The sequence below is a fragment of the Acomys russatus genome, chromosome 22, assembly GCF_903995435.1.
Source record: "Acomys russatus chromosome 22, mAcoRus1.1, whole genome shotgun sequence".
Lineage (NCBI taxonomy): Eukaryota > Metazoa > Chordata > Mammalia > Rodentia > Muridae > Acomys > Acomys russatus.
Genome location: NC_067158.1, coordinates 24,099,681 through 24,112,513, shown reverse-complemented (window position 1 = coordinate 24,112,513; position 12,833 = coordinate 24,099,681). Strand labels below are relative to the sequence as shown.

General features: G+C 51.4%; 1 protein-coding gene across 2 annotated transcripts in view; it reads right to left on the bottom strand.

The window, feature by feature from the left end:
* Nucleotides 1–12,833, bottom strand: part of Limk2 (LIM domain kinase 2) — a 54,794-nt gene that overhangs the window by 25,924 nt on the left and 16,037 nt on the right. The window contains exon 1 of one of the 2 annotated variants that reach the window (XM_051165283.1): nt 5,244–5,679. The exons of the other annotated variant lie outside the window; for it this stretch is intronic. Coding sequence (XP_051021240.1) covers nt 5,244–5,296 — 53 coding nt within the window. The 5' untranslated portion in view covers nt 5,297–5,679. Of the gene's footprint in view, nt 1–5,243; nt 5,680–12,833 lie in introns of those variants that run through there. 2 annotated transcript variants of the gene reach the window in all.

The window sequence follows — 12,833 nt, the reverse complement described above, 5'->3', positions numbered from 1 at the left end:
TAAGGGTAGAGACAGGGCCCTATTTCTTCTTGGTGCACCCAGCATCCAAGCCTAGGGCTAGGCAGCGCAGGCCTTCAGTGAATGCTTTCAAACTGAAGATGAGGCGCGAGTGTGGAGAACCATAAGCCAAGGTGAGAGCACAGAGATCCCACGCCATGAGGACCTGTCTGTCTCCAATCTGCTGTAGTGCGAAGCTGGCGCAGGCACATCTGCAGCCAACTGTAGGCCTGGGCTCTGTTACACCCTCACAATGGTATGTGCGCCACCTCAGGCCATGGGAGCACCAGAACACACCCTCCTTTCTACTGCCAATATCCTGCTTTTGTTTGATGCAAGCAGCTCTCTAGCCAGGCAAAGGAACAGGCAGAGAAACAAGTGTGGGCATGCAGGAGACAGCCACGCCAGCCTGCTGGGAAACACACCTGGCTGGAGAGCGGCCTCATGAATGCACATGTCATGTGTCATGGAATGCTTCGGAAGCTCAGCATGGCGAGCAGCTGACAGCACCGGCTATAAGTCCCTTAAGCTCGGTTTTGGCCAAAGAACACAGGAGAGTTTAAAGTGCTAGCTTAGGTACTAACAACATCTGCTGATAGTTGTCCAACATGCAAGGGATGGAACTGGGGTCTGAATCTTTGTGTGCTTGGCTAGGAAGCCATCTTTATTTCAATGTACCTTCATGACAGGGTTTCTCTGTGTCACCCTGGCTGTCCTGGACTCACTTTATAGACCAGGCTGGCCTCAAACCCACAGGGATCCACCTGCCTCTGCCTCCCTAGTGCTGGGATTAAAGGTATATGCCACCACATCCAGCAGCATTGGCAGTTTTTGATAAGTCTCTACAGACACTGAAATTATTATTTTCACCCAGTGTTCTGTTCTCCAGTAGCAAGGTCTGCTAAAGAATCCAAAGTAGAAATAAGGTACCAATTGAAAAATGCCCCACCTCAGATTCTCAAAAGCCACATCTCCCCCCAGCTTTCCATTTTTGAAAGCTTCAAGAGAAAGTCCAAATCTACTCTAACTGCAGACCTCAGGGCCAGGGCTCAGGTGCGGTCCTCTGTCTCCTGAGGACCCAGAGTGTACAGAGCTAAAACCTCAGAGAGGCACACAGGAGGCCACATACAGAAGCTAAGGACAGCTAACACTGGCAGCTAACACATTGCAGGTGGCCCGGGAAGTAAGAAAGTGAATGAGAACTCGGTCACTTCACTTAGCCCTGGATCTGCAGAGAATACATCAGCTGAGATTTCACGTGTAATTGCCACCTTTCACAGCAGCCAGTTACTTAAAGACTCTCATGGAGCTATGGAAGTTATAACAGAGCTGGGTGTGGTGGCACACACCTGTGGTCCCAGCACTCTTGGAGGCAGAGGCAGATAGACCTCTGTGAGTTTGAGGCCAGTCTGATCTACAAAGCAAGTCCAGGACAGCCAAGGCTACACAGAGAAACCCTGTCTCGAAAAACAACAACAACAACAAACCCAAACCAAATAACCAAACCAAACCACCCACCCACCCAGGTGCAGTGGCCCATGTGATGCTCGCAGCAGGTGCCCAGAAATAGTTTGTGTCCTTCCTTCTCCAAATTGGGAGCAGCAAGGGCAAGTGGAGCCAGACTTCTTCTTCCCATGCCCAGGGAATGTGGGTCTGCTTCTCACCTAGAGCTAAGCAGGCTTCTCAGGACAAAAAGGAGGTCCTAAAATGCATTTTCTGTAGAGCCCCGGCCATCGGGACCTTTACTGGACATTACATGTAAGGACCAACAGGTAAAAGAAGTGCTGAGAGGAGACACGGGATACAGGATTCACCTTCACACACATGCAAATTCCTCAGACCAGGGCTTACTCCCCAACCCCACTGCCATCACTTCTGTGGATTTACGCACATTAAAGCATTAAAACAAGTAACTCCTGAGTCCTGGGGAAGGCTGGGTTGAGAGGCAGCTGTGGCTGCTACTGTAAGCCTCCATGTCACCTGAGAGTTCCATAAAGCAGGGGGGGCCAATTATCCTCCAGGGCTCACAAGGGCTGCTCTGACAGGAACCTGGAGACTCAGATCCACCACCACACAGCCCTCTGTTGCTTCTTCCTGCAGACTCTATGGATTGAAATGGTCTGCCAAACACTAATTCTTGTGGAGTATGCGGCAATGCTGTTTTTACAAAAGTAGAGCTGTACCAAGTCGCTTCTACTCAGCAATAAAGAGTATACTGATACGGCTCTGGTCAAAGCCAGAGTCTGGCAGTTCATGGAGTCTGTGCCGCTCACCAGGGGGTGTTTCCTGGGGGGGGGGCGGAGGCGGAGTACAGGTTCCTATACCTCTGAGAGTAGCCAAACAAGTTACAGTTGGCAACCACTCACCTGATCACAGCACTTCGATTTTAGGTAGTCTAACAAGGCTGAAGGAGGCCGCCAAAGGCGACTGCTAACTTGAGTAGTTTTCTTTTCAAACACGGGTTGCTTTATAATGCAAAGATGTGCTTTTTTTTTTCTTTGTTTTTGTTTTTAAAGAAATAATGTATAGGGCTGGAGAGATGGTTCAAAGGTTTAAGAGCACCGGCTGCTGTTCCGAAGGTCCAGAGTTCAATTCCCAGCAACCACATGGTGGCTTACAACTACCTGTAATGAGCTCTGGTGCCTTCTTGTGGTAGGCAGGCACACGTGTGGGCAGAATACTGTATAAATAATAAATAAATCTTAAAAAAAAAAAAAAGAAAGAAAGAATGAATGTATAAACCAAGCTCATTAAACCCATCTTGGACATTAAGGAAAATTCTATAAAAGGGAATTCCTCTAAAGCCAGGGAGCACACGTCACTATCAACTGGGGAACATAATTCAGTGATAAGCCCGGCACAGTGGTGCACACCTGTAATCCCAGTACTCAGGGGAGGCAGAGACAGGCAGATGTCTGTGAGTTCAAGGCCAGCCTGGCCTACAAAGTGAGTCCAGGACACCCAAGGCTACACAGAGAAACCTTTCTTGGAAAAACAAACTAACAAACAAAAACAAGTAACTCAGTGACAAGAGTTCTTTCTGATGAGCGTGTGCCACCTGGCTTTTCCAGCACTGGACAAAGAGACCACCCTCTGAGTTAGCTGTTCTGTAAGCTCCAATTTGAGATGGTCCCTCACTCGGGAGGACCTGAGGCTGCGCCGTGCCACTCACACCTGGGGCAGGCAGGGAAGATGATGTGTGCTAGAGTGAGGCACAGAAATGACATCCTTCACTCCCCTCTTTCCCCATCACATGCTCACGCCTGATCATGTCCCATGGAATCTGGTTGCGTCACCACCTTTCTTGCAACCACAGCCCTAGAACTCTTACGGACTTTACTCCTCCAGAGGCCCGAGGGTCAAGGACTTAACTTGTTTGACGGAGTCCAGGGAGCTTAATCCCTGCATTCTGTGTTGGAACAAACAGGCCTCCGGAAGGGAGGGACAGACACTTGGTCACAGAGGAGCACATGACGAGGGAGGAGGCTGATGGGCGGCAGCTTTATGACCAGGTAGTGATTTAGCCTGGAAGCCTGGAAAGCGGGAGTCCAGGCGGCCCCTCCCCTGGGACACAAAGGCCGGTGGGGCGGCTTGCTGGCTATCCCTTCAGCAGCAGCTTCAGGAATGTGGCCTCTCATTTGGGAGAGGGCAGAGGGTCTACTGCAAGTCAGTGCCCTTTTGATTCCAGCTGGGCAAACAGAGCCTGGGGAATGGAGGTGAGGTCATCAGGTTTCCCAGAGAGGCCGCCCTGGAACAAGACAAAGGGCTCTTGGACCTGGGAGGCCCTGGGGACCTCGAAAGTCCATTACCTGCTCTGGCGGCAGCTCCAGAGAAGTGTCATGACCACAAAGATTAAAAGGGGCACACTGCTCCTGGACGATAAAGGAGCAGGCCCCCCCCCATGCCTTCCCAGGATGTAGAGGAACAAGAAGGGTCTGAACAAGTGGCCACTAGAACACCTGGTGTTCCACCTGGCATTTGGATCCCCCATGGTAAAACCTACCTCCTAAACTCAAGACCAACGGCCTTCCACAATGTGGGGGATGGGGGGTGGGAGGGTGGGGGACGGGGGGTGGGGGTCTTCAGTAACCCTGGCAAACCATCCCTTCCCTGTTCTGACCGGGAAGGAGGGAAGCAAAGCCGAGAACAGGTATGGGAGGGAGAGATGGACAGAAGGAGCTGCAGCGCCTGCCCCGAAGGACAAGAAACACCAAAACCAAAACAAGCCAGCTAAGGGGACCGTGCTGCCGCGGTTGAGAGTGGTAGCTCTATCGGTGAAGCGGGGCTACGTAATCTCTGCCGGCTTGATAGATGAAAGTTATGATAAAGTGCCTAGCAGGATGGCTGCTGTAGTCAGTATCCAAGACCAGTCCCCCTCTCGGCCACTGTGCTCCCCACCACTCTACAAGGGCCCGACCACTTCACCGAAACCTCCTAGTAGCTGCTGTTCTGGCAAGGGACGCAACCGATTACTATCCTAGTGGTGAGGTCTGGCCACCACGTTGGGGTGGGGAGAAAAATTTAGGCAGGACTGCTGGTGAAGGGGAGGCAGCCCTCCAAAAAACAGGTTTCTCCCAAAGAATAAAAACAAGCCCCACCCCAGGCAGGAATGGCTCCTTTCAGGAGGGACCCAGAGGGCCAGAAACCCCCCTGGGGAGTTTCTCTTGAAGGTGGGGTGGAGCAGAGAGCAAAGACAGACAGGTCGGAGGAAGAAAGTTTCCACGCCTCCCCATGAAAGGCTCACAGAGAACCCCTATAGTTGTGCAGGTCTGGGGGCTGAGAAACCCCTCAAGGCTGGGGCAAATGTGCTTGCCATTAAGAGAACACGTATACAGTGCCTACTGTGTACCAGGCTCCCCACGCCCAGGCCTTGTCAGCTTTCAGTTTGGCAAAACCTGCCCATCCTGCTTGTTGGGACAAATTCCTGGGCAGGCAGCACGGCCTGTAGGTAAGGCATATGAAGGTTACAGAATGGCACCCTATTTGTGCTTTCCCCAGGAGGAGTAACACCAAGATGAGTCTTGTTAGGGAGGGGAACCCGGGCTCCCCAGGAACTTCCCTCACCTCCCCGTTTGCAGGACATCGGAGCGCCCCTTTCCAGGCCGCTGCTGCTCCGGTATAAGCCCTTCTTTTGGAAAAACCAGGAATATTAAGTGAGATCTGAGGAGAACAAGGAAGACGGCCTTCCCCTCAGGACCAGGGGCCAGGAGAGGGGATAAGGAAGAGGACCCGGGCGACCAACTCACCTAAAGGGGTCTCTGGAGGTGAAGTAAGCCGGGACAGACAAGTAACTCCCCATCTTCTTCCCACACCAGAGAAGCAGGCTCAGCTGCAAACCCGTCTGGGAGTGCCTCAGGCTGGCTGCAGACGGCCACCATGACAGGCGGGGTTCCGGCACCTTTGGTTGGAGCCGGCTGCCCGGTGCTCACCTCTGCCTCCGGAGCAGCAGGAGAGAGGGGACTCCAGGCCCCTGGCTCCCTGGCAAACTCCCGCAGGGGCACATGGCTGGTGCGTCTCCTCCCCAGTTTTTGGGAGCTCCGTGGCCCTCTCAGGGCTCCGGCAGAAGCACCTCTCTTTAGAGGCTACAGACACACAGGCATTCTGGGGAAGGGGCCGGTGACTAGCTAAAAATGGGATGCTGCTGTCAAGTTAGTCCGGTCCTTCAGTCCCACCCACCCCGAATGAGGGAGGGAGGAAGAGGAGGGGCTCGGGCAGAAACGAAGTGTGTGGTTGGAGCAGCTGTTAGGAAACAGACCTCGCAGCAAGGGGTGGAGCCAGGGAGGGAGCGAGGCTACCAAACGCGGTAGACAATAACTGGAGGTGGCCGAGCAGCGTCCACCGCACAGCGCACAGCACAGGGAAGGACAGCACAGGAGGGCCAACACATCCAAAGGTCACGGGCCCGAAGAGCTGCCTAAAAGACGTTAACTCTACCGAGAGGTGAAAAGCACCGAATGCCAGCTTAGGCAGAGCTACACCCACAGGAGGGGAGGACCCTCCAGCTTGGGAGGCCTGCTCTCCGGGCTGGTCTCTTTCTCTCCTGGTGTTGGGACTTTCATCCATTTACTCCTTCTGCCTAGTCTGGGGACAGACTCAAGAGGCTGGCCACTTCCACTCTGGGGCAGGGCTGTACTGTGGACAAGGACACAAGGCCCAGAGTATGGGTCTCTGTGTGACTCCGTCCTCGGAGACGGAATTATCCCCACTTTATATTCTAGGAAAGTGAAGTGCCAGAGATTAGGAGACTCACCGATGGCCACAAGCCAATCGCTGCTGATGCTGGGATACCCTGCTTCCCTCTGTGTCCTTGCACTCAATCTTGTAAGCGAGGCACTGATCCCACCCAGTAGGCAGTGCTGTTTCTTTCACTGTGTCTGTACTAGTTAGATTGTATTGTCAACTTGACACAATTTAGAAGCACCTGAGAACGGGAAATCTCAACTGAAGAACTGCATCAACCAGACTGGCCTGTGGCTCTGTCTGTGAGGAGGTGTCCGGAAGTGGGAGGGCTCAGCAGGAGTCTGGGCTATATAAGAAAGGTAGGCCAGCCCAATGGTGATGGCGCATGCCTTTAATCCCAGCACTTGGGAGGCAGAGGCAGGCGGATCGCTGTGAGTTCGAGGCCAGCCTGGTCTACAAAGCGAGTCCAGGATAGTCAAGGCTACACAGAGAAACCCTGTCTCGAAAAACCAAAAAGAAAGAAAGAAAGGTAGGCCCACAGTAGGTGGGAGGTCATGGCAGGCAAATCTCTGAGTTGGAAGTCAGTTGGGGCTATATAGGAAGGCTCTGTCTCTTTTGTTGCTGCTGTTGGGCTTGTTTGTTTGATTTGGGGTGTTTTGTTTTGTGATAGAGTTAGTTCCTCTGTGTAGCCTTGGCTGTCCTGGAACTCACTCTGTAGACCAGGCTGTGCTGGAATTTAGGAGGTCCGCCTGCTTCTGCCTCCCAAGTGCTGGGATTAAAGGTTAGCACCACCCCAAGAAGAGACTTGATACCCTATAAGCATATATACAGGGGGAGGAAGTCCCCCTCAGTCACAGTCATAGGGGAGGGGAGTAAGGGGAAAATGGGAGGGAGGGAGGAATGGGAAGATACAAGGGAGGGGATAACCATTGAGATGTAATATGAATAAATTAATAATAAAAAAAAGGTTAGCACCACCATCACCCAAGCAAGATCCTGCCTTAAAAAGAAAAGAAGAAAAGAAAAGAAGAAGCTGGCAGAAAAGCAAGAGCAGGTAGTAAGCAGCCTTCCTGCATGGCTTCTCCTCCAGGTCCCTGCTCTAACTTCTCTCAGCTGGAGTAAACCCTTTCCTTCCCAAGTTGCTTTTGGTCATGGTGTTTATCACAGCAACAGAAAGAAAACTAGGCTAGCGTCCTATGGTAGCCATGCTGCTTAAACTGCGAAGTGGGAGGAGAGAGTAATCTGAGGTCCTAGGAGAATGACAGACCTGGGTACCTGGAATGGGAGCATACCCAAAGAGCCCCAGCTGTGGGCCTGGCCAAACCAGAGCCTGCGTGAAGGAGGTCTCCTCTCCCGCAGTCTACATGCCTATCCTGGAGGAGACTGGGACCACCCAGACCTTGATGGACCGGGAGGGGGGGCTGCAGTATGGGCTCTTTCCCACCAGCTATACACACCTCCCCACCAACAAAAGCTGTAAGTCACCCAGCAGCTGCTATTTGTCACTTTAAAGTGTGACAGTTAAGTCCACAACAAAAGTGATCCCTGGCACCGGGGGTGGTGGTGCAAGCCTTTGATCCCAGCACTTGGGAGGCAGAGGCAGGTGGATCTCTATGACTTTGAGTCCAGCCTGGTCTACAAAGAGTTCCAGGACAGCCAAGGCTACACAGAGAAACCCTGTCAGGAAAAAACCAAAACCAAACAACCAACCAAACCCCCAAGACCACAAAAGTGATCCCTGGGTTACAAGGGGATGTCTTCTCATTTCTCCAGTTGGGTTCAGTGTGATAAGAAACCTAGGTCTGTCTCCTGACTGAGCGTTCACCGAGCATGTAGTATGCCCCCAGACCCTGTGCTCAGTGCTCCCAAACATTCTCCATCATTTTTAAACTGCCTTTGTACAGCATACATGTTATACCCACTGAGCAGACAACAAAACCAAGGTTCTGAGGGGGTTATTGACAGCTTGAAAACAAGCATCTTATTAACAGTGAGGGTGGATTACAACCTCAGTAAGAAAGCTTCTATTGCCTGGGTCAGAGCACTTTCTGTAAAAGGTTAGAGACAAATATTTTAGGTTCTATAGCTCACACAGACCCTGTCACAACTACTCAATTATTCAACACCACGGCATCTTCAGTAAAATGGAAACAAATAGATGCAGCTATGTTTCAATAAAACTTTATTTGTGGACACTAATATAATTTCTTTCCTTCCTTCCTTCCTTCCTTTCTTCCCCTCCTGCACCCCCCCCCCCCCCGACAAGATTTCTCTGTGTAGCCCTGGAACTCTCTTTGTAGACCAGGCTGGCCTTGAACTCACAGAGACCTGCCTACTTCTGTCTCCTAAGTGCTGGGATTAAAGGTGTGCGCCACCACGCCCAGCCTGACATTGATGTAATTTTCATGTGTCATGAAATAGCCTGGCCTTTTGGGTTGTTTACCCCCTCAGCCATTTAAAAGTGTAAAGATCAAAGGCAGTACAGAAACATGGTTTTAAAAAATGGCTTTGAAGCTGGGTGTGGTGTCCTAACAGAGGCAAGTGAGTCTCTGGGAGTTTGAAGCCAGATTGGTTGACCTAGAGAGTTCCAGGCCAGCCAGGCTATACAGTGAGGCCCTGTCTCCAAAATAAAAGAAAATACAACGCTGCAGCATGTGGACTGGATGCTGAAATCCAGCATGTCTATCTGCCGCTGGAGACAGTGTTCCAGTTCCCGAAGCAGAAGAGAAGTAAGCACTGGGTAGGCCCTGACTTACCTCAATTGCCTGCAACTCTGGGTGTGAATGACATTTAGCTCCCACTGTTTGGTAGTGCTGTAGCCCCCGCCCCCCGTTTTTTTGTTTTTTGTTTTTTTTAAACAGAGGAAGGAACTGAGGTACAGAGAGGTCAAACTGCTTACCTGAAGTCATCATCTCACTGAACAAGCAGGAGAAGAAGCCAGGATTTGAACCTTAGCTAGACGTGCTCTACCGTGCTGTACTGGGGAGTGCAGCCTGGGCCCAGGGCCAGCCTGTCTAGGTTAGAATGCAACAATGCGTTGCCCTTAAGCCCTTGGCACTGAGTCTGGAACACATTAAGGGTTGATAGATGTTAGCTGTTAATATCATTAAGACTACCGTTCAACTTCTGCGCTCCCTATGTGGCCTTTAGAAAGCCCCTGCCTGTCTGGGCTTTGGGATAGGTTTCTAAATAGCTTCCAGCTTTAACATTTTTCATTTCTACGAGGTGTTGGTGGGCTCCTTGTTTTCCTTGGGTCTCAAGTTGAGGCTGACTCTCTTGAGCCAGCCTTGAAGGAATCAGGGCCTTGGCTGGGGGCCACAAAAGAGCCACAGGGGAGTGAGATGGAGTGGAATGGAGGTAGCACGCAGGACACTGAAGAGGACTGCCACAGGCCCGCTGGCTGGGGGCTCTTTTTCTCCTAGGCACAGAGCCCGGAGGTACTATGGGCCCCTGTAATTCTTTCAGGCGGGGGGGGGGGGGGTGGTTATTTAAATCTGGAACTAGCGTCTAATTGCATCCTTTCATTTCCATGTGATGAACGGAGCGTGGATGGAAGAAAATGCAAAGCCCAGAGGCCAGGGCCAGGGCGCCCCTGAGCTTAACTCCTTTTGACGGTTCACACAGCTCTGCTGCTCCAGTGGCTGCTGGCTGCAGTGAGTCGGTGTCTAGGAATGCAGGCAGGAGGCTGCGGGCTTTCTCTTCCCACTCTCCTTACAAAGGATTTGGTCGGTGGATGAGGGGTGGGGAACTCATAAGAGGATTTGTCAGTGCCATGTGCATGCCTCCCCCCTGGAAACACAGCAACCTTCTCCCCGTGTTTTGAGCTGAAGCGGAAGCCCCTCCCAGGTGGAATCTATCTGACCCCCATAAATCTGGCTTTCAGGAGGTGCCTTTAAAGGACTGATCACCAGGTATAGGGAACTGCCGGCTAGGCAGTTCAGGCCAACTTCAAAGGGTCCACGCCACCCACCACCAGGAGCTAAAGGGTCGCATGAGGATACACTTTCCCCTTTTATTCAGGAAAGAGAGCTGCGCTGACAGGTCCAATGAGGGAGAGGATTCAACAGTCACACGTGTCCAAGGCTGGGCACGGGGCTGGCAATCACAGCTAGGATAAAGGAGCAAGATGGCGCTAATCTCCCGTACATTTCATAAGTTTGAAAGAACTGCCCAGAACCAGATGAGATTCCAAGGTGCCTGCATTTGAGAAAGGTTGGAGAACCGCTTTCAGAGATGACAACCCCAAGAGTTCATCCTTGCGAGCTGTGGTTAGTGAATCAATCACCCCATCCTCTGCCTGGACAAAGCTCTAGACAAATGATCTGGAAGCACAGGGACCTGTGTTTGCTGCACTACGCCCTCTGTTGGTGAGGAGGACTCTGCACAGGGAAAAGTTGCAGCTTGCTGTCAGTCCTGAGCCTTTCATCCCAGCACTTGGGAGGCAAAGATAGGCAGATCTCTGTGAGTTCAAGGCCAGCCTGGTCTATGAAGCGAAGTTCCAGGACAGCCAAGGCTGTTATACAGAGAAACTTTATCTCACAACAGAAACACAAAAACAAAACTAAAAACCTGTTGGGGACTACTTGAGCAGCTGGACAAATACTCTACCACTGACTTATATACCTGTAGCTCTCTTTCTCCTTTTTAAAAAAGTTTTTAAAATTTGCAACAGGATCTCGCAGTGTAGGCAGGCTGGCCTTGAGCTAGTGAATGCCTCAGCCTCCTGAGTAGATATAACAACAGGTGTGCACTATCATGGCTGTTTGGGGACCTGCTCTGAGTCCTTGCTGCTAAGCATAGCCATCCCTACCAAAAGACAATCTATCTCTGATCTCTGTTCCTCCCCTCTCCAGCTCACTTTCTAAACTTTGGAAACACCTAGAACAGTTAGAGGATACCTGGATAGTTTTATGTCAACTTGACGCAAGCTAAAGTTATCTGAGGAAGGAACCTCAATTTTAAAAAATGCTTCCATGGGCTGGAGAGATGGCTCAGTGGTTAAGAGCACCGGCTGCCCTTCCAAAGGTCCTGAGTTCAATTCCTGACAACCACATTGATAGCTCACAACCATCCATATGAGATCTGGTGCCCTCTTCTGGCACGCAGGTGTACACACAGGTAGAAGACTGTATAAATAAATCTTATGGACTGCCTCCATAAGCAGTCATGGTAGCACATGACTTTAATCCCAGCACTCCTGAAGCAGAGGCAGGTGAATCTCTGAATTCAAGGCCAGCCTGGTGTATGGAGTGAGTTCCAAGACAGCTTAGGCTACACAAAGAAAGAGAAACCCAGTTCAAAAAAGCCAAAACCAAAACAAACCAACCACACAGCAACAACAACAAGTCCCCATATAAACGGGCTCTAGGCAAGCCTTTAGGGTATTTTCTTAATTAGTGATTGATGGGTGAGGGCCCAGCCCATTATGGGTGGGGCCCTCCTGGGGCTGGTGGTCCTGGGTTATATAGAAAAGCGGGCGAGCAAACCATGGGAAGCAGGCCAGTAAGCAGCACCCCTCCACACCTCTGCAGCAGCTCCTGCCTCCAGGCTTCCAGCCCTGTGTGAGTTCTTGTCCTGGTTTCCTTCAGTGTAAGCCAAATAAACCCTTTCCTCCCTGTCTGCTTTTCGGTCTTGGTGTCTCATCACAGCAACAGAAACTGCAACTAGGACACCAGAGGGCTCCCTGACATGCTTGTCCTTGTCCCTTTCACCTTTGAAATAGTGCAACAAGAAGCAGGGACAAGAGAACATGTGTTTTCTGCCATTTGCAAATTGCTTCACCTTCTTAGAATTCCTTAACACAAATCCCTCACACTCCTCCATGCGCCCGGTGCTGTCAAGGACACCAGACCAGGATCTGAGGCTGTCACTTTAACTACCCCACCAGATAGGCTGCTTTGCCCATGTCCTGCCCTGGCCATATCTGGTTTCCCTGAGTTGCCCCCAAACCTCTGCTTCCACAGCCTCCTAGGCCTGCATCTGGCATTGTGCCTGTCTTCTCTCACCCAACTATAATGGACCAGTCCTCTTGTAGGGCTTCCTCGACATGTCCCCAAGACCATCACACACAGACAGGGTTTTGTGTCCACGCATGTCCACTGCCATATCAAACTATCTGAGGGTAGGTGCTAGGTGACCAGGTGCTGGCACCACACAAGCCTAGCCATGTGCTCAGTAAATAAGCAGGGCTCTAGACTCCCACTGTGAGCGCCTTATACCGTCCTAGAGGAGGGAAGAAGATTAACACTTATCTAGAAAGCATGTTCAGTTCCCACAGGATTTGAGTCCCTCACACACGGTAGGGCAGGGCAAGCCAGCTCAGAGACGTCAGGCAATCCATCCAAGTTTACACTGGTGGGGAGTACAGGGCTGAGGGCAACGCAGTGTTTGCTGATCTGAAATCTCAAGGCTTTTCCTCTAGACGAACCCATCAAAGGTTTTGGGGTCCTGCCTCTGCAACACAGGGCTGCACCGACAGATGTGCTTAGGCCTTGGGTCCTGCCGTCTGGTTTGGTTTCCTACGTTTGTGCTGTGAGGATAGAAAGAGTATCTAGTTCCTGGGAAGTCCATGAGAGAACTTCATGACCAGTGAGTCCCTGGGAACGAGAAGTGTCAACTTCCTGCAGAGCCTACGCCATCGGCTCCTTCCCCAGGTG